The sequence below is a fragment of the Monodon monoceros genome, unplaced genomic scaffold (genome assembly GCF_005190385.1).
Source record: "Monodon monoceros isolate NGI ecotype Baffin Bay Population unplaced genomic scaffold, NGI_Narwhal_1 Super_Scaffold_9, whole genome shotgun sequence".
Classification (NCBI taxonomy): domain Eukaryota; kingdom Metazoa; phylum Chordata; class Mammalia; order Artiodactyla; family Monodontidae; genus Monodon; species Monodon monoceros.
This window is the reverse complement of record NW_021703786.1, coordinates 22855643-22883403: the sequence shown is the minus strand read 5'-3', so window position 1 is coordinate 22883403 and position 27761 is coordinate 22855643. Positions and strand designations below refer to the sequence as shown.

Below are 27761 nucleotides of genomic sequence, written 5' to 3'. Positions count from 1 at the left end.
CAGACTTTGTGGGGTAAAAGTAAAAGAAATACTGCATAGGAACTCACTTGGTCATCTTCCTCTTCAATGTCATCTCGAATACCCCTGGAAAAACAAGCGGAGAAACAAACTTCCCTGCAAATGTTCCACATACCCAGCTCCATACTTATAGCACATTAGTGTTGAATTCCATACAGCACAGGAACTCTCAACACTAACAATAACAAAGCAGCAATAAGCACACTGTAAACTATCCATCCATCATACACGTCTGGTTTCACTCTATAAGCCACAGTTTGCATTTCTTTTGAATGGGATGATATGGTACCCCTAGAAACATCAAATACTAACAAGAACATAGGGAGTAAAAACTTTTGAAGAGAGATACCCAAGGACCCCAGCCTTGTCAACCCCATACAACAAACACAGTACAGTGTTTAATATAAAGCATTTTATATTAAAAAAAAAAAAAAACCTGCATTTGGTACATGCTAAAAAGACTGTCACAACTTTCTTAATGTGCCCCAGAGTTTCTAGCCCTGGAGTAACTGCATTCAGCCAAAATCCTTGGGGACAGAGAGAAAAACTACATCAACTCTTTTTAAAATTTGGGACTAAAACTCCCAAACAGTTCACATGGAGAAGCGGACCATCGCCACTTGCATCTCTCAGGAGCTGTGGACAGTATGGTTGCTTAGTTCCCATAAGCATCTCTTTTTAATCAGACTTTCTGCCTAACCTAGAGCACTTGCTATCCCTAAGGCCAGCAGCACCGCCAGTGAAGGGCAGCTGGAAGAGGATGCAGTACACAGTAAATGTCAAAGAGAGGGCTGAACCTCCATATGGCACAGGAACCTCGGGAAGGGCCTGAGCACTGACTGCCAAGTAGAGGTAAAAGTCCAACCATGCCTCCCTGTACTTGGTAAAAAAGCCTTAAGAAGAGTATATTCAGCAAGGGGACGAGGAGAATTCTCTTTCCTAGAAAATAAAGTATTTCAAGTTCTGACTAGTGGCTAAAGCATGTCACCCCTTAAATAAATTAGGTTTTATTATTTATTAAAAATATACATAGTTTTTTGTATACAATCACCATTACTTCTTAAAATCAATCACACAGGCATAAGTCTATTTTTTTTTTCATAAGTCTATTTTATATCAGTTATGGGACAAGACTGAAAAATGAACCCAAACTTTAGTAATGATGCTCTCTCGATTCTCTCTGTGACTCATTCTTGTGTTTACTAAAAACTATTTATAGTTGAATACCAAAAAGAATGCTTTTTAATTACTATAAGAAATATTATTCAAGATACAGAAATAACTTTAAGTCATTTGTGTATTTTAATTTTTCTCTATAAACTTTGGGGGTATAGGCTTTGCAATACTGTAGCAATTTTTATGTAACTTTTTTGAGGGAGAAGAAAACAACTTACTTTACGTTTTTTCTTTCCTTGTCCTTTTCTTCAAGCCTCTTCATGTCTCTAGCTGCTTGATCCTAATGAAACAAAAGGCCGCAAGGAATCACCAACTAAAAACACTGAAAGGGAAATTTCTTTATAAAGAATTTTTAGATTCAAACAAGCACCACCACAGTTTTAGCTATGCATTTTAACAATTGCATTTCGATGCAATCAAATTGTTTGACAATTATTTTTTAAAGAGAAATACCCACATGTTCTAAAAACTTGACTGTACATGGATTGCTTAATTTTTATCTCCAAATATACCATGCATGGAAAAATCAGCAAAAATTCTTGACTGATCCTTTTAAGAGTTAATGATATAATTACCAATGGGGCTAGTAAAAAGCGCAGATTTCTAGATCTGGCTCTGGGAAGGTGGTTCTCAGCCTGGGGTAATTTTGTCCCCTATGGACATCTGGCCATGTCAGGAGACACTTCTGGTTGTCATAACTTGGGGTGGGGGATTGTTACTAACATCTAGTGAGTAAAGGCCATAGATAACTGCTAAATATCCTACAATGCACAGGACAGTCCACAAAACATAGAATTATCCAGCCCTAAATGTCAATAATCCTGAGGTTGAAAAACTTTAATCTAAATAAACCTACTACATCAGAACCCTTTGGGTTAGACTTAAATGCATGTAGTTTTTCCATTTGCCATAGGCAATTCTTATACACAGCAAATTGATAATTATTGATCTAAATTAATTCTTTGTTTTATACATGTGAAAATCAAGGTCAGAAGAATTAAGTAATTTTCCCCAAGGTTAAAACACATTCTGCATAACTGTTTCTTGTTACAAAGTAACGTGAGTTTTTCTGACTCCTTTGATGTAAAAAAATGCCACTATATATAACCTGGCATAGTCAGATGTTCTATCTAATCAAAAGTTCCTCATAAAGAAGAATTATTTTAAAAAGAAATATTACACATAAACACTATTTTTCAAAGGACTGAGCTACACATAAGATATAGTAAAGCCTACGGGTGAAGATGACTATGCAATGTAACATAAGAAAAGGGCCACAAACACTTACAGAACATATTTTTTAGCCTACATAAATCTTTTTTGAAACACTAGCTAAAAATCAATCTTCATCTAGTTCAAACACTAGAAAAGTTTACACCTTCTAGAAAAGTTTACACCTGAGATCACGGATTAATGCAATACCTTGGCAACAACACTCTCCCCAAGATCAGATAATATCCAATCTCTCTGTCCTAAAATCAGCAAAACCCCTTTGGATACTATACCAAAAAAATACCCAGAAGAATGATACTGTATCAGAAAGATTTAACCTCCAAACAGCTTCAACTACTTGAAATTCCAAGCAAGTGAATTTGGGCCATTCTTGGATACTCCTACTCAAAAAGGGCTATGCCAGCTTGCATTACCAAACATTAAATCTAAATTTAAACACAGAAGATCAAAAGTTGATTTTTATTCTAATTCATCACTAGGGATCTGAAGAAATGAGAAACACAGCCCTTTGGGAAATGTCCATATCTCAAAAAGATGGGGGAAAAAAAAAGACATGTATAAGACATCTCAAACACGACAAACCATTTATTTATTGCCTTTAGTTCTAGATAGAATCATTTAACATACTCTATTTACTAAATTGCTACCATGTTGCAAAGCACATGTATGTTCTGAGTAGTTTTGGTTAATCATTATGGCAGAAATACACAAAGCTACAAGAACTCAGATACTGAATGATATAGCAAAAAGAATATGGGCTTTGGAGTTGAATCCTGGCTCTGCTACCTTTTATGTATATATTCTTTGGAAAGTAATTCAAGATGTTCTAAATCAAAGGTGGGAAACTCAAAATACTCAATGGGTACCAATGTGACAATGAATGAAGTAAGCCAGGATAAGAAAAGTTCTATTCTTTTGACACAGACATGCTTTGCTTGCACTTTAGTAAGTAGGAATATTCTAAAGAAGCATGCCCTAATTTTTCTTGTAACACATAGCTCTGAGTCTTACTTTCTAATATTTGGTAAGAGACCCAAGCTCGAGAAAAATATTTCTCCACTCTAAGAAAATTACAGCACAAGTGTGATGGTAAATGGTTCTAAACGATGGCCTCAGTGTCAAGAAGACAATAGGGACTGAAGGGTGAAGTAGGAAAAGGCTGCCTTGTCTAAAGCAGGCAGCTATTTCCTCAACAACAGCCTATTTTTTTCCACACAAGAATGCAGGCCTAGTCTTGCCAGATTTTCCACTTTTCAAGAGTCTGATCTTTTCAACAAAATCTCCTGATCTTAAAAATGTTGGCTCATATTTTAGAAAAGCAATGTTTAGGCCGAACAAAAACACATCCATATTGGATTCTTTTTTTCCCCTACTTCCTTAGAGGAGAGATGAATTCTGGCTGAAGACTTTAGGTAACAAGTAACTGAGGAATCTAGAAGGACTTCACTGCATAAGCAATGAAGTGACAGTTTTTGAGCAAGAGGAGTCGCATGACAGGAAATCACTCTGTAGCTGTAAACACCACATCGACGGGAGAGCAGGGAGCCTAAAGCAGGGAGAGAATTTAGATCAGGCAAGAGTTAACGAAGGTATAAGGTAAGATGACTATAGGGGACATAGAAAGAAACAGATGCAAGAGATACTGTAAAGACTGACAGAACCTGGCATATGACAAGAGGAAGGCAGCATTACGTACTGGACAAGAGCTAGCTCTCAGGACTACTAAGCAAGACAAATTAGATTTGAGTCCCAGCTCTGCCACACAGTACCAATGTGATTTGGAGAACGAATCTGAATTATCTTAGGGTTCAGTTTTCTTATTAGTTAAAAAATTATATTTATATATAGTTTTTCTGCCTATTCTCCTTTATTATTCTGAGGATTAAATGAAGCAAGTCATGAACATGCCTGATCATGCTAGAAGAGAGGGAGATGTGGCGCATATCTACAATGGAGTATTCCTCAGCCATAAACAGGAACGAAACGGAGTTACTTGTAGTGAGGTGGATGGACCCAGAGTCTGTCATACAGAGTGAAGTACCTCAGAAAGAGAAAAACAAACATTGTATGCTAACACATATATATGGAACCTAAAAAAAAAAACAGGTTATGAAGAACCTAGGGGCAGGACAGGAATAAAGACGCAGATGTAAAGAACTGACTTGAGGACATGGGGAGGGGGAAGGGTAAACTGGGACAAAGAGAGAGTGGCATGGACATATATACGCTACCAAATGAAAAACAGATAGCTAGTGGGAAGCAGCTGCATAGCACAGGGAGATCAGCTCGATGCTTTGTGACCACCTAGAGGGGTGGGATAGGGAGAGTGGGAGGGAGACGCAAGAGGGAGGGTATACGGGAATACATGTATATGTATAGCTGATTCACTTTGGTATACAGCAGAAACTAACACATCATTGTAAAGCAATTATACTTCAATAAATGTTAAAAAAAAAAAAAAAAAAGAAGAGAGGGAAGAATCAAGGTGGTGGAGTAGCAGGACATGGAACTCACCTCTTCCCACAAATATACCAAGAATATATCTACAGGGACTTCCTTGATGGTGCAGTGGTTAAGAATCTGCCTGCCAATGCAGGGGACACGGGTTGGATCCCTAGTCCTGGAAGATGCCACATGCTGCAGAGCAACTAAGCCTGTGAGCCACAACTACTGAGCCTGCACTCTAGAGCCTGTGAGCCACAACTACTGAGCCCACGTGCCACAACTACTGAAGCCCATGTGCCCTAGAGCCCGTGCTCTGTATCAAGAGAAGCCACCGCAATGAGAAGCCTGCGCACCACAACGAAGAGTAGCCCCTGCTCACCGCAACTAGAGAAAGCCTGCGCGCAGCAACGAAGACCCAATGCAGCCAAAATAAATAAAATTAATTTTATAAATAAATAAATAAATGAAAAGTTTAAAAAAAATTAAAAAAAAGAGGAAGTGGTACGGGACCCCCGCCCTTGGGAAGGAGCTGAAGGAGAGAAGTTCCCATACCCTGGGAAGTCCCATCCCCAGCAGGGAGATTAGCTGGGACAGAAAAGGAGCTTCAGAGGCTCAGAGGAGAGTGCAACAACCAGTTTGCGGCAGGCAGGACAGAGAGAGACCTACACGGTAGGTCTGTGCCACCGCCCTGGGAGCCTGAGCATGAGAAGCTCCTCTGTTGGTATGGGGGTGGGGGGAGGGTGCTGGAATGCAGTGTTTAGAGAACAGACCCGGGGGGAGGACTGCTGCTGGCTGTATGGAGACAGCCTGAAGGGGCTGGAGCAGGGCGCACAGCAGTAGTAGCGTTTTCAGAAGAAGCCTGGGCCACCACAGAACCAAAGCACCAATGTTAAGTGGCATGTGAAGGGAGGGGTGGGGCTGCCATTGCGGCCTCCTTCCCCAGGCACTGGACACTGCCTGGGCAGGCTTGCGAGCCACAGCTGCCATCCTAGCCCCCTCCCGCCTGGACAGGCTTGTGTGCCCCAGCCACCTCGGCATCCCCAGGAGCAACGCCAGTGGGTTGCCCACATGCAGAGGTGTGGGTGAAACCACAGCTGAGCCCCAGGGGCTGTGCGACTCACGAGCAGAGCTGAAATATCTCCCAGCAGCTGCGTGAACCACGGATTTAGACCTCTGCTGCCAACTTTGTAAATTCAGTGCCTGTGGAACAACCAAACAGACCACAGGTGCTCCCGCGGCTGTGATGGGTCTGGCTTTAGCAGCTGTGGGCTTTGTGGACCAGTATACGTGGGGGCTGGGCCCGGCCAGGGTCTGAGCTGCCTCCACAGCTCCCTCAGCAGGTCCAGGTGCATGCCTACTGCAGTCCTGGGACCTGACTTCAGCGGATCTGCGCTGCTGGCCGTGCAAAAACAACGCCAGAGAGATACCAGGGCCTGCTGCTGGTGTACCCAAGGTTGAGGTGGGGCCGGGGGCCACACCAACAACACTGTACTCTGTGAACCCGCACAATGGGTGAAAGATGACACAGCAGAGGGTACTCACAAATGAACAGCTCCAGCGGAGGAATACTCAGTGGCTCTGCTCCCAGTGGGAGCCCTCCAATCACACCTACCTCACACTGCAGATCAGAAATGCAGCTCAGAAACAGATCTGGGGGCTTCCACTCCAACAGCTAGGGAGCAGACCCTGCCCCTGACAGGACAGTGACAACCAGAGAGCAAAGAGGAAGTCTCGCTCAATGCAGGCTCTGGTCACACCACCAGTCATACCTCCTATCAAGGGGATAACGGCCGGCATACACTGAGGAAAGAGATGGTAGACATCCATACTAAAAACAGCCCTCGCACCCAAAATTATTAAACCCATACAGGCTACACAGGGACAATACCACATAAAAATAGCCCTCCAAGACAACAGTAAATAATTGTTTCTCCTAAACTCATACAGCAAAAGCAATATGACTAAAGTAAAGAAGCAGAGGAACTACTCCAATTAAAAGATCGAGAGAATTCCCATGAAAGAACAAACAATGCAACAGACTTCTTCAGTCTAACAGACACCAAGTTCAAAAAGGAGATAATGAAAATACTGAAGGAACTAAGAAAGGCTATCGACAGAAATGCAGATTACTATAAAAAGGAACTAAAAACTATAAGGAGACAAGAAAAATTAGAGAATTCATTAGAAGAGATGAAAGCTGAACTAAAGGCTATGAACAGCAGAATGAATAATGCAGAAGAACAAATAAGTGATCTGGAAGATAGAATAATGGAAATCACCCAGTAAGAAGAGCAGACAGAAACCCAATCGAAAAAAAATGAAGGAAATATAAGAGACCTATGGGATAATACAGAGTGCCAATCTATGCATAACAGGGATCCTAGAAAGAGAAGAAAGAGAAAAGGGGATTGAAAATTTATTTGAAGAAATTATGGCTGAAAAATTCCCAAACCTTAAGAAGGAAACATATCCAGATACAGGAAGCACAGAGGGTGGCAAACAAGATAAACCCAAACAGACCTACACCAAGATGTGTTATAATAAAAATGGCAAAAGTTAAAGAGAGGATTCTAAAGGCAGCAAGAGAAAAACAAAAAGTTAATTACAAGGGAACCCCAATAAGGCTATCAGCTGATTTCTCTACAGAAGTGTTTCAGGCCAGAAGGGAGAGGCAAGCTACATTCAACATCCTGCAAGGGAAAAATCTGCAACCTAGGACACTCTACCCAGCAAAGTTATCATTTAGAATAGAAGGAGAGATAAAGAATTTCTCAGACAAGCAAAAACTAAAAGAATACAGCAATACTAAACCTATACTAAAGGAACTATTGAAAGGTCTTCCCTAACAGAAAAGTAAGAATCTACAGAAAAGAGGAGGACCTTCAAGATGGCGGAGGAGTAAGAAGTGGAGATCACCTTCCTCCCCATAAATATATCAAAAATACATATCTACATGTGGAACAACTCCTACAGAACACCTACTGAATGCTGGCAGAAGACCTCAGACTTCCCCCAAAACAAGAAACTCCCCACGTACCTGGGTAGGGCAAAAGAAAAAACAGAGACAAAAGAATAGGGACAGGACCTACACCTCTGGGAGGGAGCTGTGAAGGAGGAAGAGTTTCCACACACTAGGAAGCCCCTTCACTGGTGGAGATGCGGGGGGGAGGTGACGGCGGGGAAGCTTCGGAGCCACAGAGGAGAGTGCAGCAACAGGGGTGCAGAGGGCAAAGCAGAGAGATTCCTGCACAGAGGATCGGTGCCAACCAGCACTCACCAAGCTGAGGCTTGTCTGCTCACCCGCCGGGGCAGGTGGGGGCATCAGATCCCAGGGAGAGGACTGGGGTTGGCTGCGTGAACACAGCCTGAAGGGGGCTAGTGTGCCACAGCTAACCGGGAGGGAGTCCGAGAAAAAGTCTGGACCTGCCTAAAAGTCAAGAGACCATTGTTTCTGGGTGTGCGAGAAGAGAGGATTCAGAGCACCGCCTAAATGAGCTCCAGAGACGGGCATGAGCCACGGCTATCAGCGTGGACACCAGAGACAGGCATGAGACGCTAAGGCTGCTACTGCAGCCATCAAGAATCCTGTGTGCAAGCACAGGTTACTATCCACACCTCCCCTCCCAGGGGCCTGTGCAGCCCGCCACTGCCAGGGTCCAGTGATCCAGGGACAACTTCCCCAGGAGAACACACAGCACGTGCCTCAGGCTGGTGCAACGTCATGCTGGCCTCTGCCGCCGCAGGCTCGCCCTGCATCCGTACCCCTCCCTCTCCTTGGCCCGAGTGAGCCAGAGACCCCTAATCAGCCACTCCTTTAACCCCCTCCTGTCTGGGCAAAGAACAGATGCCAGAGAGCGCCCTACATGCAGAAGCAGGGCCAAATCCACAGCTGAACCCCAGAAGCTGTGAGAACAAAGGAGAGAAAGGGAAATTTCTTCGTGCAGCCTCAGGAGCAGCAGATTAAACCCCACAATCAACTTGAGATACCCTGCATCTCTGGAATACCTGAACAAAGAATCATCCCAAAATTAAGGCGGTGGACTTTGGGAGCAACTGTAGACTTGGGGTGTGCTGTATGAGACTGACCACTTTCTGATTTTTATATTTATCTTAGTATAGTTTTTAGCAATTGTTATAATTGGTGGACTTGTTTACTGGTTTGGTTGCTCTCTTTTTTATTACTTTTAAATTTTAATATTTTTTATTTTAATAACTTTATATTATTTTATTTATTTTTCTTTCTTTTTTAATCTCCCTTTTCTTCTGAGCTGTGTGGCTGACAGGGTCTTGGTGCTCTGGCCGGATGTCAGGCCTGAGCCTCTGAGGTGGGAGAGCCGAGTTCAGGACATTGGACCACCAGAGACCTCCTGGCCCCACGTAGTATCAATCAGCAAGAGCTCTCCCAGAGATCTCCATCTGAACACCAACACCCAGCTACACTCAACGACCAGCAAGCTACAGTGCTGGACACACTATGCCAAACAACTAGCAAGATAGGAACACAACCCCACCCATTAGCAGAGAGGCTGCCTAAAAGCATAATAAGTTCACAGACACCCCAAAACACACCACCAGACGTGATCCTGCCCACCAGAAAGACAAGATCCAGCCTCATCCACCAGAACACAGGCATCAGTCCCCTCCATCAGGAAGTCTACACAACCCACTGAACCAACCTTACCCACTGTGGGCAGACACCAAAAACAACAGAACTACGAACCTGCAGCCTGCGAAAAGGAGACCCCACACACAGTAAGTTAAGCAAAATAAGAAGACAGAGAAACACACAGCAGATGAAGGAGCAAAGTAAAAACCCACCAGACCAAACAAATGAAGAGGAAACAAATAGGCAGGCTACCTGAAAAAGAATTCAGAGTAATGATAGTAAAGATGATCCAAAATCTTGGAAACAGAATGGAGAAAATACAAGAAACGTTTAACAAGAACCTAGAAGAACTAAAGAGCAAACAATGATGAACAACACAATAAATGAAATTAAAAATTCTCTAGAAGGAATCAATAGCAGAATAACTGAGGCAGAAGAACAGATAAGTGACCTGGAGGATAAAATAGTGGAAAAAAGTATCACAGAGCAGAATAAAGAAAAAAGAACAAAAAGAATTGAGGACAGTCTATGTCTCAGAGACCTCTGTGACAACATTAAACTCACCAACATTTGAATTATAGGGGTCCCAGAAGAAGAAGAGAAAAAGAAGAGGATTGAGAAAATATTTGAAGAGACTATAGTGAAAACTTCCCTAATACGGGAAAGGAAATAGTCAAGTCCAGGAAGCGCAGGGAGTCCCATACAGGATAAATCCAAGGAGAAACACACCAAGACACATATTAACCAAACTATCAAAATTTAAATACAAAGAAAAAACATTAAAAGCAGCAAGGGAAAAGCAACAAATAACATACAAGGGAATCCCCATAAGGTTAACAGGTGACCTTTCAGCAGAAACTCTGCAAGCCAGAAGGGAGTGGCAGGACATATTTAAAGTGATGAAAAGGGGCTTCCCTGGTGGCACAGTGGTTAAGAATCCACCTGCCAATGCAGGGGACCCGGGTTCAAGCCCTGGTCTGGGAAGATCCCACATGCCACGGAGCAACTAAGCCCATGAGCGACGACTGAGCCGGCGCTCTAGAGCCCATGCTCCGCAGCAAGAGAAGCCACCGCAACGAGAAGCCCACACACCGCAATGAAGAGTAGCCCCTGCTCGCTGCAACTAGAGAAAGCCTGTGTGCAGCAACGAAGACCCAACGCAGCCAAATATAAAAATAAATATATTTAAAGTGATGAAAGGGAAAAACCTACAACCAAGATTGCTCTACCAGGCAAGGATCTCATTCAAATTCGACGGAGAAATTAAAACCTTTACAGACAAGCAAAAGCTAAGAGAATTCAGCACCACCAAACCAGCTTTACAACAAATGCTAAATGAACTTCTCTGGGCAGAAAACACAAGAGAAGGAAAAGGCCTACAACAACATACCCAAAACAACTAAGAAAATGGTAATAGGAACATACATGTCGATAACTACCTTAAATGTAAATGGATTAAATGCTCCAAACAAAAGACACAGACTGGCTGAATGGATACAGAAACAAGACCCGTATATATGCTGTCTACAAGAGACCCACTTCAGACCTAGCTAGGGGCACATACAGACTGAAAGTGAGAGGATGGAAAAAGATATGCCATGCAAATGGAAATCAAAAGACAGCTGGAGTAGCAATTCTCATATCAGACAAAATAGACTTTAAAATAAAAACTATTACAAGAGACAAAGAAAGACACTACATAACGATCAAGGGATCAATCCAAAAAGAAGATATAACAATTGTAAATATTTATGCACCCAACATAGGAGCACCTCAATAAATAAGGCAAATGCAAACAGCCATAAAAGGGGAAATTGTCAGTAACACAATAATAGTAGGGGACTTTAATACCCCACTTTCACCAATGGACAGATCATCCTAAATGAAAATAAATAAGGAAACACAAGCTTTAAATGACACATTAAACAAGATGGACTTAATTGACATTTATAGGACATTCCATCCAAAAACAACAGAATACACTTTCTTCTCAAGTGCTCATGGAACATTCTCCAGGATATATCATATCTTGGGTCATATATCAAGCCTTGGTAAATTTAAGAAAACTGAAATCGTATCAAGTATCTTTTCCAACCACAATGCTATGAGACTACATATCAATTACAGGAAAAAAAAAACTGTAAAAAAATACAAACACATAGAGGCTAAACAATACACTACTAAATAACCAAGAGATCACTGAAGAAATCAAAGAGGAAATCAAAAAATACCTAGAAACAAATGACAATGAAAACACGACAACCCAAAACCTATGGGATGCAGCAAAAGCAGTTCTAAGAGGGAAGTTTAGAGCAATACAGTCCTACCTCAAGAAACAAAAAAAATTTCAAATAACCTAATGTTACACCTAAAGCAATTAGACAAAAAAGACCCCAAAGTTATCAGAAGGAAAGAAATCATAAAGATCAGATCAAAAATAAATGAAGAAATGAAGGAAACAGTAGCAAAGATCAATAAAACTAAAAGCTGGTTCTTTGAGAAGAAAAACAAAATTGATAAACCATTAATTAGCCAGACTCCTCAAGAAAAAAAGGGAGAAGACTCAAATCAACAGAATTAGAAAAGAGAAAGCATAAGTAACAACTGACACTGCAGAAATACAGAGGATCATGAGAGATTACTACAAGCAACTGTATGCCAATAAAATGGACAACCTAGAAGAAATGGACAAATTCTTAGAAAAGCACAGCCTTCCAAGACTGAACCAGGAAGAAAAAGAAAATATAAACAGACCAATCACAAGCACTGAAATTGAAACTGTGATTAAAAATCTTCCAACAAACAAAAGCCCAGGACCAGATGGCTTCACAGGCGAATTCTATCAAACATTTAGAGAAGAGCTAACACCTATCCTTCTCAAATTCTTCTAAAATACAGCAGAGGGAGGAACACTCCCAAACTCATTCTACGAGGCCAACATCACTGATACCAAAACCACACAAAGATGTCACAAAAAAATCTACAGGCCAATATCACTGATGAACACAGATGCAAAAATCCTCAACAAACTACTAGCAAACAGAATCCAACAGCACATTAAAAGGATCACACACCATGATCAAGTGGGGTTTATCCCAGGAATGAAAGGATTCTTCAATATATGCAAATCAATCAATGTGATACACCATATTAACAAACTGAAGGACAAAAACCGTATGATCATCTCAATAGATGCAGAAAAAACTTGTGACAAAATTCAACACCCATTTATGATAAAACCCCTCCAGAAAGTAGGCATAGAGAGAACATACCTCAACATAATAAAGGTCATATATGACAAACCCACAGCCAACATCGTTCTCAATGGTGAAAAACTGAAATCATTTCCACTAAGATCAGGAAGAAAACAAGGTTGCCCACACTCACCACTATTATTCAACATAGTTTTGGAAGTTTTAGCCACAGCAATCAGAGAAGAAAAAGAAAAGGAATCCAAATCGGAAAAGAAGTAAAACTGTCACTGTTTACAGATGACATGACACTACACATAGAGAATCCTAACAATGCTACCAGAAAACTACTAAAGCTAATCAATGAATCTGGTAAAGTAGCAGGATACAAAATTAATGCACAGAAATCTGTTGCATTCCTATATACTAGTGATGAAAAATCTGAGAGAGAAATTAAGGAAACACTCCCATTTACCTTTGCAACAACAGAATAAAATACCTAGGAATAAATCTACCAAAAGAGACAAAAGACCTGTATGCAGAAAACTATAAGGCACTGATGAAAGAAATTAAAGATGATACAAACAGATGGAGAGATATACCATGTTCTTGGACTGGAAGAATCAACATTGTGAAAACGACTATACTACCCAAAGCAATCTACAGATTCAATGCAATCCCTATCAAACTACCAATGGCATTTTTCACAGAATTAGAACAAAAAATTGCACAATTTGTATGGGAACACAAAAGACCCCAAATACCCAAAGCAATCTTAAAAAAGAAAAATGGAGCTGGAGCAATCAGGCTCCCTGACTTCAGACTATACTACAAAGCTACAGTAAGCTACAGTAAGCAAGACAGTATGGTACTGGCACAAAAACAGAAATACAGATCAATGGAACAGGATAGAAAGCACAGGATAGAAAGCACAGAGATAAACCCACACACATACTGTCACCTTATCTTTATCTTTGATAAAGGAGGCAAGAATATACAATGGAGAAAAGACAGCCTCGTCAATAAGTGGTACAGCTACATGTAACAGAATGAAATTAGAACACTCCCTAACACCATACACAAAATTAAACTCAAAATGGATTAAGGACCTAAATGTAAGGCCAGACCCTATAAAACTCTTAGAGGAAAACATAGGGAGAACACTCTGTGATATAAATCACAGCAAGATCCTTTTTACCCACCTCCTAGAGAAAGGGAAATAAAAACAAAAATAAACAAATGGGATCTCATGAAACTTAAAAGCTTTTGCACAGCAAAGGAAACCATAAAAAAGATGAAAAGACAACCCTCAGAACGGGAGAAAATATTTGCAAACGAAGCAACTGACAAAGGATTAATCTCCAAAATATACAAGCAGCTCATGCAGCTTAGTATCAAAAAAACAAACAATCCAATCCAAAAATGGGCAGAAGACCTAAATAGACATTTCTCCAAAGAAGATATACAGATTGCCAACAAACACATGAAAGGACGCTCAACATCACTAATCATTAGAGAAATGCAAATCAAAACTACAATGACGTATCTCCTCATACCAGTCAGAATGGCCATCATCAAAAAATCCACAAACAATAAATGCTGGAGAGGGTGTGGAGAACAGTATGGAGGTTCCTTGAAAAACTAAAAATAGAATTACCAATCCCACCACGGGGCATATACCCTGAGAAAACCATAATTCAGAAAGAGTCATGCACCATAATGTTCACTGCAGCACTATTTACAATAGCAAGGACATGGAAGCAACCTAAGTGTCCACTGACAGATGAATGGATAAAGAAGATGTGGCACATGTATACAACGTAATATTACTCAGCCATAAAAAGAAACGAAATTGCGTTTGTAGTGAGGTGGATGGACCTAGGGTCTGTCATACAGAGTGAAGTAAGTCAGAAAGAGAAAAACAAATACCATATGCTAACACATATATACGGAAAAAAATGGTTCTGAACAACCTAGGGGCAGGACTGGAATAAAGATGCAGACATAAAGAATGGAGTTGAGGGCTTCCCTGGTGGCACAGTGGTTGAGAGTCCACCTGCCGATGCAGGGGACATGGGTTCGTGCCCCGGTCCGGGAAGATCCCACATGCCGCAGAGCGGCTAGTCCTGTGGGCCATGGCCGCTGAGCCTGTGCTTCACAACAGGAGAGGCCCGCGTAGCAAAAAAAAGAAAAAAAAAAAAAAGAATGGACTTGAGGAGAAGGGGAGAGGGAAGGGTAGCTGGAACGAAGTTAGAGAGTGGCATGGACATATATACCGTACCAAATGTAAAACAGATAGTGGGAAGCAGCCGCATAGCACAGGGAGATCAGCTCGGTGCTTTGTGACTACCTAGAGGGGTGGGATAGAGTAGCAAGAGGGAGGGGATATGGGGATATATGTATAGGTGATTCACTTTGTTATACAGCAGAAACTAACACAACATTATAAAGCAATTACACTCCAATAAAGATGTTAAAAAAAAATCAAACACACACACACACAAAAGAATATACAGGAAAGAGAAAATCACAATTGTAAAGTAAATCACTTAACTAAGCCAGTAATCACTTAAGTAAGATTAAAAAAAAAATCAAAACATTTCTGTCAGAGAATGATAACCACAATGAACAGCAAAAGGATGAACATGAAGATGCAAAAGAGGACGTCAAAATCATAAAATGTGAGGGAGGAGAGTACAAAAATGTAGACTTTTCTAGAGTATGTTTAGGTCTATATGACTACCAGTGTAAAGCAAGTAGATATAGGAAGGGGTTAACATACTTGAAAAACAGGGCAACCACAAATCAAAAACACAACTGATTCACAAAAACCAAAAAGAAGAGAATATAATTAAGCATAATACAAAAGAAAATCATCAAACCACAAAAGGAAAAACAAAACAAAACAAAAAGGGACAAAAAATATATATATAAAATCAATGGGCAAACAAGGTTTAAAATGGCAATAAATACATATTTATCAATAATTACCTTAAATGTCAATGAACTAGAAAGTCAGCAGAAGGAAGGAGATAATAAAGATCAGGAAAAGAAAGGAAATAAAATAGGGATTAAAAATAAAATAGAAAAGAATCAATAAAACCAAGAGCTGGTTCTTTGAAAGGGTAAACAAGAATGACAAACCTTGGGAATTCCCCAGTGGTCCAGTAGTTAGGACTCCACACTTTCAATGCCGAGGGCATGGGTTCAATCCCTGGTCAGGGAACTAAGATTCCATAAGCTGCATGGCGCAGCCAAGAAAAGAAAAAAAAAACCCCAAAACACGGAAAACCCCCAGATAAACAAAATAAAAAAGAGAAGAAATCACAATTGATACCACAGAAATAACAAAAAAGCATAAGAGAATACTATGAATAATTATACGGCAACAAATTCAACAACCTAGAAGAAATGGACAACTTTCTAGAAACATACAGGCTACCAAAACTGAATCAAGAAGAAATATATAACTTGACCAGACCAATCACTAGAAATGAAATCGAATCTGTAATCAAAAAACTCCCTACAAAGAAAAGTCCAGGACCAGGTGGCTTCACTGGGGAATTCTATCAAACATACCAAGAAGAAATTATACCGATCCTTATCAAACTCTTCCAAAAGACTGAAGAGGGAGAAACACTCCCAAAGAGATTCTGTGAAGAAACCATCACCCTGATACCAAAACCAGTCAAAGACACTACCAAAAAAGAAAATTATAGGCCAGTATCTTTGATGAATATAGATACAAAAATTCTCAACAAAATATTAGCAAACCAAATCCAACAACACGTAAAAAAAGACATATACCACAACGAAGTTGGATTTACCCCAGGGTCAAAAGGATGGTTCAACATACACAAACCAATCAATGTGATACACCACATCAACAAAAGAAACGACAGATGCTCAGTCCCCTTCTGCCACTTGGAATCATATGTTGAAGAGAGTAGAGCCACAAGATGGAGGAGCCCTGAATGTTGCTTGAAGGAGCACCACCCACGGGTTAGAAACACCCATTTTGGCTTTTACGTGAGCAAGAAATGAACTTACGGTGTTGGAGAAAGAAAAACAAACACACAAAAACAAAAGGAAGGACAAAAACCACATGACCATCTCAACAGACGGATTTGATAAAATTCAACATCCACTGATGATAAAAACCCTTACAAAAATGGGTATACAGGGAACATATCTCAACATAATAAAAGCTATTTACGACAAACCCACAGCCAATATAATACTCAATGGTGAAAAGATGAAAGCCTTCCCCCCAAAATCTGGAACAAGACAAGAATGCCCATGCTCACCACTTCTCCTCAACATAGTATTGGAAGTCCTAGCCACTGCAATCAGACAAGAAAACAAAATAAAAGGTATTCAAATTGGTAGAGAAGAGGTAAAATTGTCATTATACGTAGATGACATGATATTGTACATAGAAAACTGAAAGACTCCACACAAAAACTACTAGAACTGATAAACGAATTAAGCAAGGTAGCAGGATACAACATTAACATACAGAAAGTGGTTGTATTTCTTTACACCAACAAGGAAATAACAGAAAGGGAATGTAAACAAACAATCCCTTTTCAAATTGCACCAGGGGTGGTCTAGTGGTTAGGATTCAGTGCTTTCACTGCTGTGGGCTGGGTTCAATCCTCCCAGGTCAGGGAACTGAGATCCCGCAAACTGTGCAGTGCGGCCAAAAAATATATACATATTTTTAAATAAATAAATAAAATAAAATGGCAGCAAAATAAAAATAAAATACTTAGGAATAAACCTCACCAAGGAGGTGAAAGACTTATATGCTGAAAACTACAAAAATTAATAAAGGAAATTAAAGATAATTCAAAGAAATGGAAAGATATCCCATGCTCTTGGACTGGAAGAATTAATACTGTTAAAAATGGCAATACTAGGGTTTCCCTGGTGGCGCAGTGGTTGAGAGTCTGCCTGCTGATGCAGGGGACATGGGTTCGTGCCCCGGTCCGGGAAGATCCCACATGCCACGGAGTGGCTGGGCCTGTGAGCCATGGCCGCTGAGCCTGCGCGTCCGGAGCCTGTGCTCTGCAATGGGAGAGGCCACAACAGTGAGAGGCCCGCGTACCGCAAAAAAAAAAAAAAGGCAATACTACCCAAAGCAATCTACAGATTTAATGTGATCCCTGTCAAATTACCCATGACATTTTTCACAGAACTAAAATAATGCTAAAATTAATACAGAACCATAAAAGACTCAAAATTGCCAAAGCGATCCTGGGGAAAAAGAACAAAACAGAAGGCATAACCCTCCCAGACTTCAGACAACACTACAAAGCTACAGTAATCAAAACAGTGTGGTACTGGCACAAAAACAGACATACAGATCAATGGAACAGAATAGAGAACCCAGGAGAAAACTCCACATTACCTACCGTCCATTAATCTTCAACAAAGGAGGCAAGAATATAAAATGGGAAAAAGATAGTCTCTTCAGCTAGTGGTGGGAGGAAAGTTAGACAGCTGCATGTAAATCAATTAAGTTATAACACACCATGCACAAAAATAAACTCAAAATGGCTTAAGGACTTAAATATAAGATATGACACCATAAAACTCCCAGAAAAGATCACAGGCAAAATATTCTGACATAAATGGTACCAATGTTTTCTTAGGTCTTTCAAGGCAATAGAAATAAAAACAAAAATAAACAAATGGGACCCAATCAAACTTACAAGCTTTTGCACAGCAAAGGAAACCATAAACAAAATGAAAAAACATCCTATGGACTGGGAGAAAATATTTGCAAATGATGCGACTGACAAGGGCTTAATTTCCAAAATATACAAACAGCTCATACAACTCAACAAGAAAAAAACAAATAACCCAATCGAAAAATGGGCAGAAGACCTAAATAGACATTTCTCCAAAGAAGACATATAGATGGCCAACAGGCACATAAAAACATGCTCAACATCGCTAATCATTATAGAAATCCAAATCAAAACTACCATGAAGCATCACCTCACACCAGTCAGAATGGCCATCATTAAAAAGTCTACAATAATAAATGCTAGAGAGGGTACGGAGAAAAGGGAACCCTCTTACGTTGTTGGTGGGAATGTAAATTGTTGCAGCCACTAGGAAAAACAGTATGAAGTTTCCTCAGAAAATTAAAAATAGAGCTGCCATATGATCTAGCAATCCCACTCCTGGGCATATATCCAGACAAAACCATAATTCAAAAGATACATGCACCCCTATGCTCATAGCAGCACTATTTACAATAGCCAAGACATGGAAACAACCTAAATGCCCATCGACAGATGAATGGATAAAGAAGATGTGGTGTGCGTATGTGTGTGTGTGCGCACACACACACACACACACACACACACACACACACAGGATTATTACTCGGCCATGAAAAAGAATGAAATAATGCCATTTGCAGCAACACGGATGGATCTAGAGATGATCATACTAAGTGAAGTAAGTCAGAAAGAGAAAGACAAATACAATATGATATCACTTATATATGGAATCTATTGATAAATTATGACACAAATCAACATATGTACGAAACGAAAATAGACTCACAGATATAGAGAACAGACTTCTGGTTGTCAAGGGGGAGGGGAGGAAAGGAGGGAAGGAATGGGAGTTTGGGATTAGCAGAGATAAACTATTATATATAGGATGGATAAACAACAAGGTCATACTGTATCGCAGAGGGAACTATATTCAATATTCTATGACAAACCATAATGGAAAAGAATAAAAAAAGAATATATATACGTGTAACTGAGTCACTTTGCTGTACAGAAGAAGTTAACACAGCATTGTAAATCAACTATACTTCAATAAAATTTTAAAAAAAGAAAAGAAGAGGGACAAATCAAAGGAAGAAATTAAAACCAATGTGGGAATTCTCTGCCGGTCCAGTGGTTAGGACTCTGCACTTTCACTGCTGAAGGCCGGGGCTCGATACCCCTGGTCGGGGAACTAAAATCCTGCAAGCCGAGTGGCGTGGCCAAGGGAAAAAAAAAAAAAGCCAATGTGATTGTGTGAATTTTGGTGCCATTAAGAGAAGTAAGATGAAATACCTGGCTGAGGAGGAAAAGATGATGAATTGGGTTTAAGGTGCCATTTTTACACCCATGTAAAAATGGTCAATATGATTCTAGAAAAGCAGAGCTGAAACCAAAGAGAGACTATGGAACTAAAGATATTAATTATTCACATAGAAGTTACGTTTTAGAAGAGGATGAGGTCACTAAAGAATGTATAAAGAGTGACAATAGCAAATCAATATAGCGAACTGTAGGAGAATCATATTTGAGAAACGAAGAGAATCACAGAATGACAGATAACAGATGGCTATGTAAGAATTTTTTTGGTACAATGATATGGTAGCTATGTTTTTTAAGAGTTATAGAAATACAGAAATACTGATGGATGAAATGATATGTCTGAGATTTACTTTAAAATAATCTGAAAGAGGGGTGGGAGTTGTTAGATAACAAAAGACTGGCCAAGTTGTTAACTGATAAAGCAGGGTGAAGGGTACATGGGGGCTCATTTTATTACTCTACTTTTGTATGTGTTTGAAATTTTTCATAATAAATAGCAAATAAATAGCAAATAAACAGAAAGTCAGGGAGATGGGAGAAAAGAACAAAATACAAAATCACAAAAGCCTAGTGAGAAGAGTTTTAGGAAGGAAGAGGTCACAAGTTTCAATTTCCACAGCAAGGTCATGAATGTTGATGATAATGTTGATAATAAGAAATAAACATTAAAAGTACAGAATACAGAATTTGTAATTTTAGCAAGTTCCTTAAGTTTAATTACCTTACATATTTATTTAATAAATGCTAGATTGAATGAGATAATATTCATTCAAGAATATACCAAGAATTATTAAAACAAAACACACACAACAAACACACAAATCTTGAGCTACTATGTTCAAGGGTTACAGTTCAAATTCCTAGGCACGAATCATCTCTGAAAATGCTACAGGGCCAGTGGAAGCATAGTTGAGAAACTATAGAATACAAAAGCAAAATTCTCCCAATAAAGGGCCAAGAAACAAACTGACTGAGGACTAAAGCACTAGGTTAATCTGATCTATTTCTAATCACTGAAAATGTTAACATAACAGAGTTGACACTTGCCTCCACTTCAGCCATGAATGCCTCTAAGGGATCATCATCGCTGTCAGAATCTACTGGCTTGGAATGGAATTGCTGGCGGGTAGGTGAGTTTTCAGCAGGAATGTAAGGTAAATCAACATTGCTAGAATCTTCTTCCTCATCTTCAAAATATCTGAAAATTAAGATGCATGATTGATAAGAGTGAATGTTCAATTTGGGGTCAGGTGAATCTTTCATTTAACACAAATTTTTATTAAAGTATATGTCACAATTAAGAGATTTTGGTCCTTTGACTTAGGACCTAATTATTAAATTATCACTTAATACATGCCAAATTCTAATACTGCAAAAAAAAAAAAAAATCACAGCAGATTCTCCATTTCAATAGTGTCTGTTAAAAATCACATTTCCAGTTCTCTCAAAAGGGATAAGTTTTCAGTACAAATTTAGTATATCATTGTTGAATAGATATAGCAAATATTAAAGTGTATGCCATGGAAAAAATTACTTTGTATGAAATATTACAAAGCTAGTTTATTCTTCATAATCCTTAAAAAAAATTGAGATGTATTCATAAGGCTAGAGACTTTCTTCAGAAGTTCTGGGCTGTTTTCTGAGAACCAACAGAAAACTTCTAAAATTAAAAATAAATGTTCAGGAATATAGCCAATATTTTATAATAACTATAAATGGAGTGTAAACTTTAAAATTTGTGAATCACTATGTTGTACACCTGAAACTTATATAACATTGTACATCAACTATACTTAAAAAATAAAATGTTCAATCCAAAATCCTCAACATACTATGTAAGTATTCAGAAAAGAATTTCAACATCTGGAAAAAGTATCACTTTCCCTCTAACAAATATCCCAGAAAAGAATATCTATGTAGTTATCAACTAAAACAAAACAAAAACATTGTTTAGATCTTACCTCAGAATTAAATGAAATAGTAATACAACCAAATATTAGTTTAAAGAAATCACTACTACAGCCTAAAATTTTATAGCCTTTCAAGTCTTCATTTTAAAAGCTCTAACCACTGTTATGTGCTGCACACACACATAAATGCATATTCATTTATATAGTAGTTTCATTAATGTATCATTTAAAAGTATCTCTGAGTCGGTAAACTGTTCTCTAGAATAATGATCCTTGACTTTGCTGAATCTTAAACACTTACTTCTGTATTTAATTGCTAAATAACATACCAACTTTTTAAAATGCTGCTGTGTTCTTTAAAAACTCTGATCTTGAGGGTTTTTTAACTAAAAAAAACCCTCAAGCAGTGTCACAACCAGGTTGGGAATAATAGCAATACAAGATTTCTTCAGACTTGGCAAAGAGAGAAGTTATAATCTATAAGGAATTACAGCTCAAACTTTCAAGCCCCAGCTTTTTAACAATCACCTTCTTAGACATCAAGTTAAAAAAGGTAACCGGTAAATATGTTTCCTGAGAACTGTGGGCAAAAATCTGAGATCTTCCTACCACTATAAGATATTAAACATAACAATTTTAAGGACTTGGGTGTTGAGCCAAACTATGCCTCTGCCCGTTCTGACAACTGCCTGTGTTTCCAAAACAACTTGTATGGTGTAAACAAAAAACTTCAGGGCTTCCCTGGTGGCGCAGTGGTTGAGAGTCCGCCTGCCGATGCAGGGGACACGGGTTCGTGCCCCGGTCCGGGAAGATCCCACATGCCGGGGAGCGGCTGGGCGCGTGAGCCATGGCCACTGAGCCTGCGCGTCTGGAGCCTGTGCTCCGCAACGGGAGAGGCCACAACAGTGAGAGGCCCGCGTACCGCAAAAAAAAAAAACAAAAAAAAACTTCATTAAAGACCATCAAAAGCCACGTGAATTATTTAAAACTCTTCAGCCACATTTAGGTTTAAATGGCCTCAAATCCTTTTTGGAACAAGCAAAAGTGAAGGACCACAAAAGTATACTCCTTATGAATGAGTAAACTTAACAATTTAACTTGTTAGGAACAATGCAATCCAGTGAGGTAACCACTTTAACAAGTCATATTATTATTTGAGAAACAAATGGTTTCTTTGCTTCAATTTCTGTTGATGGAATGAATACCTCAAAGCCTAACCTTTGCTAAATTACCAGGTATTACCACTTACGCGTTTTCTTCATCAAAGTTGGCCCGTTTAGAACCAATTTTGTAGAAGGAAGGGAGCTGTGGTGGAGCCGACTTTCCAAATCCAGAAGAGCTGGTTGCCCCAAAGGCACTATGGGACTGCTGTGGGAGTTTTGGTTCCTCCTTCTTTCCCGCACTAATAGCGAAACCTCCAAAGCCAAATCCCCTCTTAGTGCCAGGGCCACCTTTATTCCAGTTCATGGTGTCAATGACTGATCTGTTAGGAACAAGAGACACTTATATAAGTTTAACTTTATAAACAGCCCACTGATTTTTATGTCAGTTCCAATCTTTGCCTACAATTTTATTTTAAACCTTTGCCTCTCAATTAAAATTTTAACTTCAGTACAGCACAGATTGGCACAACACTATAAATCAGCTATATTTCAATTTAAAAAATTTAACTCTGTACTTCAGATATGCAATATGCTAACCTCAATGAAACGGTCACATTTTCTGAAACACTGAAGAAATTGTTATTTCTTTTGTTGAGATCTCAATCTGAACAGGAATGCAGTATTTAATACCATACCTTTCAAAAGGATTTGATTGCTCGTTTAACATCTCGTTCAGTTTGCCTATTGTTAAGGATTACAAAGAAATTTCCTAAGCACTGATCAAATGGGTTTAAAAACACCTTATCTCTTATAAGTCTTGGTTCCAAAAAACCTTTTTTTAATGACACAAGTTACCTACGTTTCATAGAATAGCAGAAAACTCAGAACGCGAAAAGGAACAAAATAAAATTACCTGAAATTCCTCTCCCAGATATGCAATTTCGTTGATATCTTTTGCTTTTTTTTCTATGCATGTGTATACACAAACACACCCCATTTAAAATCAAAACTGAAACCATACTGTACAAATTGTTTTAGTTACTGATTTCTTCACAGTATGATATACATGAACATCTTTAAATGTCAATAAATATACTGCTCTACTTCCGTTTTTTTAAAGTTGTGAAACATGTCATATACCTTTGTGCATACTCTTATTTCCTTAGGATCAATTTTTTAAAATGCAATTGCTTAGCAAATGGGAATGTGCATTCGAAGTTTTACATTTACAGAAAAGTGTCCATTATATACTGAGTAATATGAGAAGGGCATAAAACAAGGTGGGTGGTATGATTCAATGTAAAAGCATGTCTTACATGTACAGAGATAGCTAGAGGGCTGCTTATCAAAATGTTAATAGCAGTTATTTGATTTTTACTTTTTTCTTTGTATTAAAGTTTACCATTAATAAGAAAAGTTTAAATGTTTATAATAGACTCTGAAGCCAATGTGAACAGAGTTCCAAAAACTGCTTTTTACAATGGCATTGTTAAAGGGACCAGGAACAGCAACAACACACTCTACTTTTCTGGTTCTATGCCCCTCCCCCATATATAACCTATAGGTTTTGTTTTAACTATTATACAGCACTTAGTTCAGTCTGTTTAGTATTAAAGTTGATTTATGCCATGTCAACCTCTGCCCTTAGTTCCAGGTAGGGACTGTCTTTACCCATTTTGGACTTTGCATAAAAGTTATTCATGGCTAAGAATAAGCACTTTATAAGTAACAGTTTACTTACACTTAATTTAGACCATCTCCTGCCTTCTTCAGGAATCCCTTAAGGGGAATCAACATAATTCTAGTGAGATGAGATTTGGTAAGAGTATTTACAAGCCAGAAAATTTTAGCACCTGATAGTATTGTTTAACAAATCTGTGAGCCTGGCTTTCCAAGGGCTGTTCCTAAGCAACAAAAACGACGGATTCTGAATTTTAACCTTTTTCCTAGTGTATATAATGCATAATAAGAGGCTAGTAATAAATAAGCCATTGAAATCAGAACATAGGCAAAGGAAGGATGGAAAAAAACCACCCTTGGTAGACTTTAAGAATTACATTAACAGGGACTTCCCTGGTGGCGCAGTGGTTAAGAATCCACCTGCCAATGCAGGGGACACGGGTTCGAGCCCTGGTCCAGGAAGATCCCACATACCACGGAGCAACTAAGCCTGTGAGCCACAACTACTGAAGCCCTCGCGCCACAACAACTGAAGACCGTGTGCCTAGAGCCCGTGCTCCGCAACAAAGAGAAGCCACCGCAATGAGAAGCCTGTGCACTGCAGCGAAGAGTAGCCCCCGCTCACCGCAACTAGAGAAAGCCCGTGTGCAGCAACGAAGACCCAACGCAGCTAAAAATAAATAAATTTATTTTAAAAAAGAAAGAATTACATTAACAATCTCCTAGCAGGAGGACTTTAAATGGTTTATCGAAAGCTTGCTGAGGAAGGTCAGGCAATGCATTGGGTGCTGGGCGTTTATAGATGAAAGATACAGTCCCATTCTCAAGGAATTCACAGTGTAGTTTCAGCCAGCTTAAAAAAAAAAAAAATGATGTGTTCTAATAGAGGTACTACACAAAGTGCATTTATTGATGGCCCAGGAGGAGGGTACCCAACCTATGATGAATTGGGGACAAGGCACAGTTTTTCTGGAGATGACACTGGCGTTAACTTTTTAAATCTGAAGAGGCATTATATCAGGGAAGAAGTGTCAGGAGAGGGAATTTTAGATAGAAGGCACTGTTAAGTGCTACCACAGAGAGCTAGAAATATTGCAGTGCAGCTAGAGTTCTGTAGGACATTTGGGAAAATTGCAGGGCACATGTTCAGAAAGACAAGCAGGGCCCAGGGGAACAGTTTAGTATACTACGCTAAGAACACACCATACAAAACTATAGTCCGCCAGTTATAATTTTAAGCAAAAAAAAGGACATGTTTCAGATCAGTATTTTAGAATGATTAGATGAGAGACAGCAGGAAAAGTTGGACACAAGGAAAGCAGTTGGGACATTATTATAAAAATACAAATATAAAGTGACAAGGTACTGAACAACTAAGGAAGTGGCTATAAGGAAGGAGAAGGGGGGGTTGTAGATCTGAGTTATTTACTTAGGTATCTATGAGGAAGAATCAACTGGGGTAACCAAATTAGACGTGGGAGCTAAGGAGGAAGGGAGAGTCTAGAATAACTCTGGAAGTTTCTGGCTTTTACAGATTGGGTGAATGGTGGTGCCATTAATAGAGATGGAAACCTAGAAAAGCCAGGCATGGAGAAGCAGGTAGAAAGTGAGATCAGTTCAGTACCTATGGGAGAGCTAAGGACAGCTGGCAAGTAAGGTCTGTAACTGCAGAGAGAGATCTATGATGGGGCTAGAGATTTGATATGAGACATTTGCATCTGAGGTTACTGATGTAGATAAGCTAGCAGAGAGTGAGAAAAGGGGTGAGACAATCATAGTGTATGTCAAGATTTAGGAATGGGCAGGGGAAGAGAAACTCACGTGGAAACTTGAGGACGAATGAAGAGGAAGGGTGGATAGCAGAGAAAGTGACACAGATGGTGAGACAAGTTTTACAGGCAGAAAGAAATGTCCAGTGTTAAAAACTAAAAAGAAGACAGGTGAGATAAGAACTAAAAAGCCTCCGTTGAAGGAGTGGGGGCAGGGTTAAGGAATGACTGGTAAGTGGTAGAGGATGAAGACTAGGCCACAAGGAGTGCAGATTACTTCCTAGGCTGTTTACCAATGACAGGAAGGAGAGCATGAGGTGTTAACTAGAGGAATTTCGTTTAAGGAAGAAATGTAAGCATGTTTATATGCTAAAGAGGAAAAGCCAACAAAAAGAAAAACTAAAGATTTAGGATGACAGGAAAAATCATAGGAACAAGGTGTTGCAGAGACCTGAAGAGACAAGATCAAAACCTTTAATAAGGAGTAACTCACTCTTCCCCCTAGACTGAGGATAGAAGAAAAGGATGGGCATAAATTAATCCTACTAAATAATAAAGGGTTCAAATTACAAATGAAATAAATCAAATACTTCGTTTTAAAAATGCAACTTCTGCCACAAACAGGCAAGCAATGTGACTTTAGGGGGGTGAGAGTTGCTTAATGGTTTAGAGACATAAGACGCAAAATATGCGTTTAGAATATGCGTGAAGAAATATGCGTTTCTTTAACTCTTCGGAGATTTGGGTCAGCCAAAAGACTGAGAACACTTAAGTGCCCCCAAGCCTTACACTAGTGTGAGCTAGGTCACACTGCCCATGTTCCCTAATTAATTGCCTCTAGCAAGGCCAAACAACTGTGCTATCTATACCCCACTGGCTAGAATGTCAGCTCCACAAGGGCAGGGACTTTGCCTGTTTTGTCCAACATAGTATCCTTAGTGCCTAGTGTATATAGTACTCAAAAAATTTTATGATGAATGAATAACTATCATGCATTCAGGCTCTTCAGAATTCATCCCAGTATTTGTGAAAACCATCATCTCCTGTTATTACAAACCTTGCTATCTAGCCAACCAGTCCTGATTAAATCTAAGCCAGATCATCTTCAGTGCACCACTAATTCTTAATTTCTTGACAACAGTTTTTCCTACTATTAGTCCATGTATATGGCTACAGATCCTTGACAAACAGAGGTTTGAGGGGCTGTAGCTGATATAAGAAGCACAAGATGGCCAACCTAATCTCTATTTGGTTTTATGATGTTCAAAGAAAAAGAAAAAAAAATTAACCCTCCTCTGCTTAAGCTATTGAGGCTATTAAAATTAATTTTCAATCTCTAAGCAAACATTGTTTGGAGAAGAGACATCCATTAAACAGTTAATAAGAAAGTCAAAACATAGTGAGGATATTAAAAAATTAACTGTAGTCCTGCTATTCATGGGTCTCCTCAAAGCTCCCTTTATTTGGTACACACACACACACACACACACACACACACACACACACACACACACA

The 27761-nt window shown here is 39.3% G+C and overlaps 1 protein-coding gene across 2 annotated transcripts in view; it reads right to left on the bottom strand.

Moving 5' to 3' along the window:
- DDX42 (DEAD-box helicase 42) overlaps positions 1 to 27761 on the bottom strand; it is a 53116-nt gene that overhangs the window by 20117 nt on the left and 5238 nt on the right. For both annotated transcript variants that reach the window (XM_029211403.1, XM_029211404.1), the window contains exons 2-5: positions 22944 to 23177; positions 20832 to 20982; positions 1413 to 1474; positions 48 to 84 (exon numbers count right to left, since the gene is read on the bottom strand). In XM_029211403.1, coding sequence (XP_029067236.1) covers positions 48 to 84; positions 1413 to 1474; positions 20832 to 20982; positions 22944 to 23161 — 468 coding nt within the window. In that variant the 5' untranslated portion in view covers positions 23162 to 23177. The remainder of the gene's footprint in view (positions 1 to 47; positions 85 to 1412; positions 1475 to 20831; positions 20983 to 22943; positions 23178 to 27761) is intronic.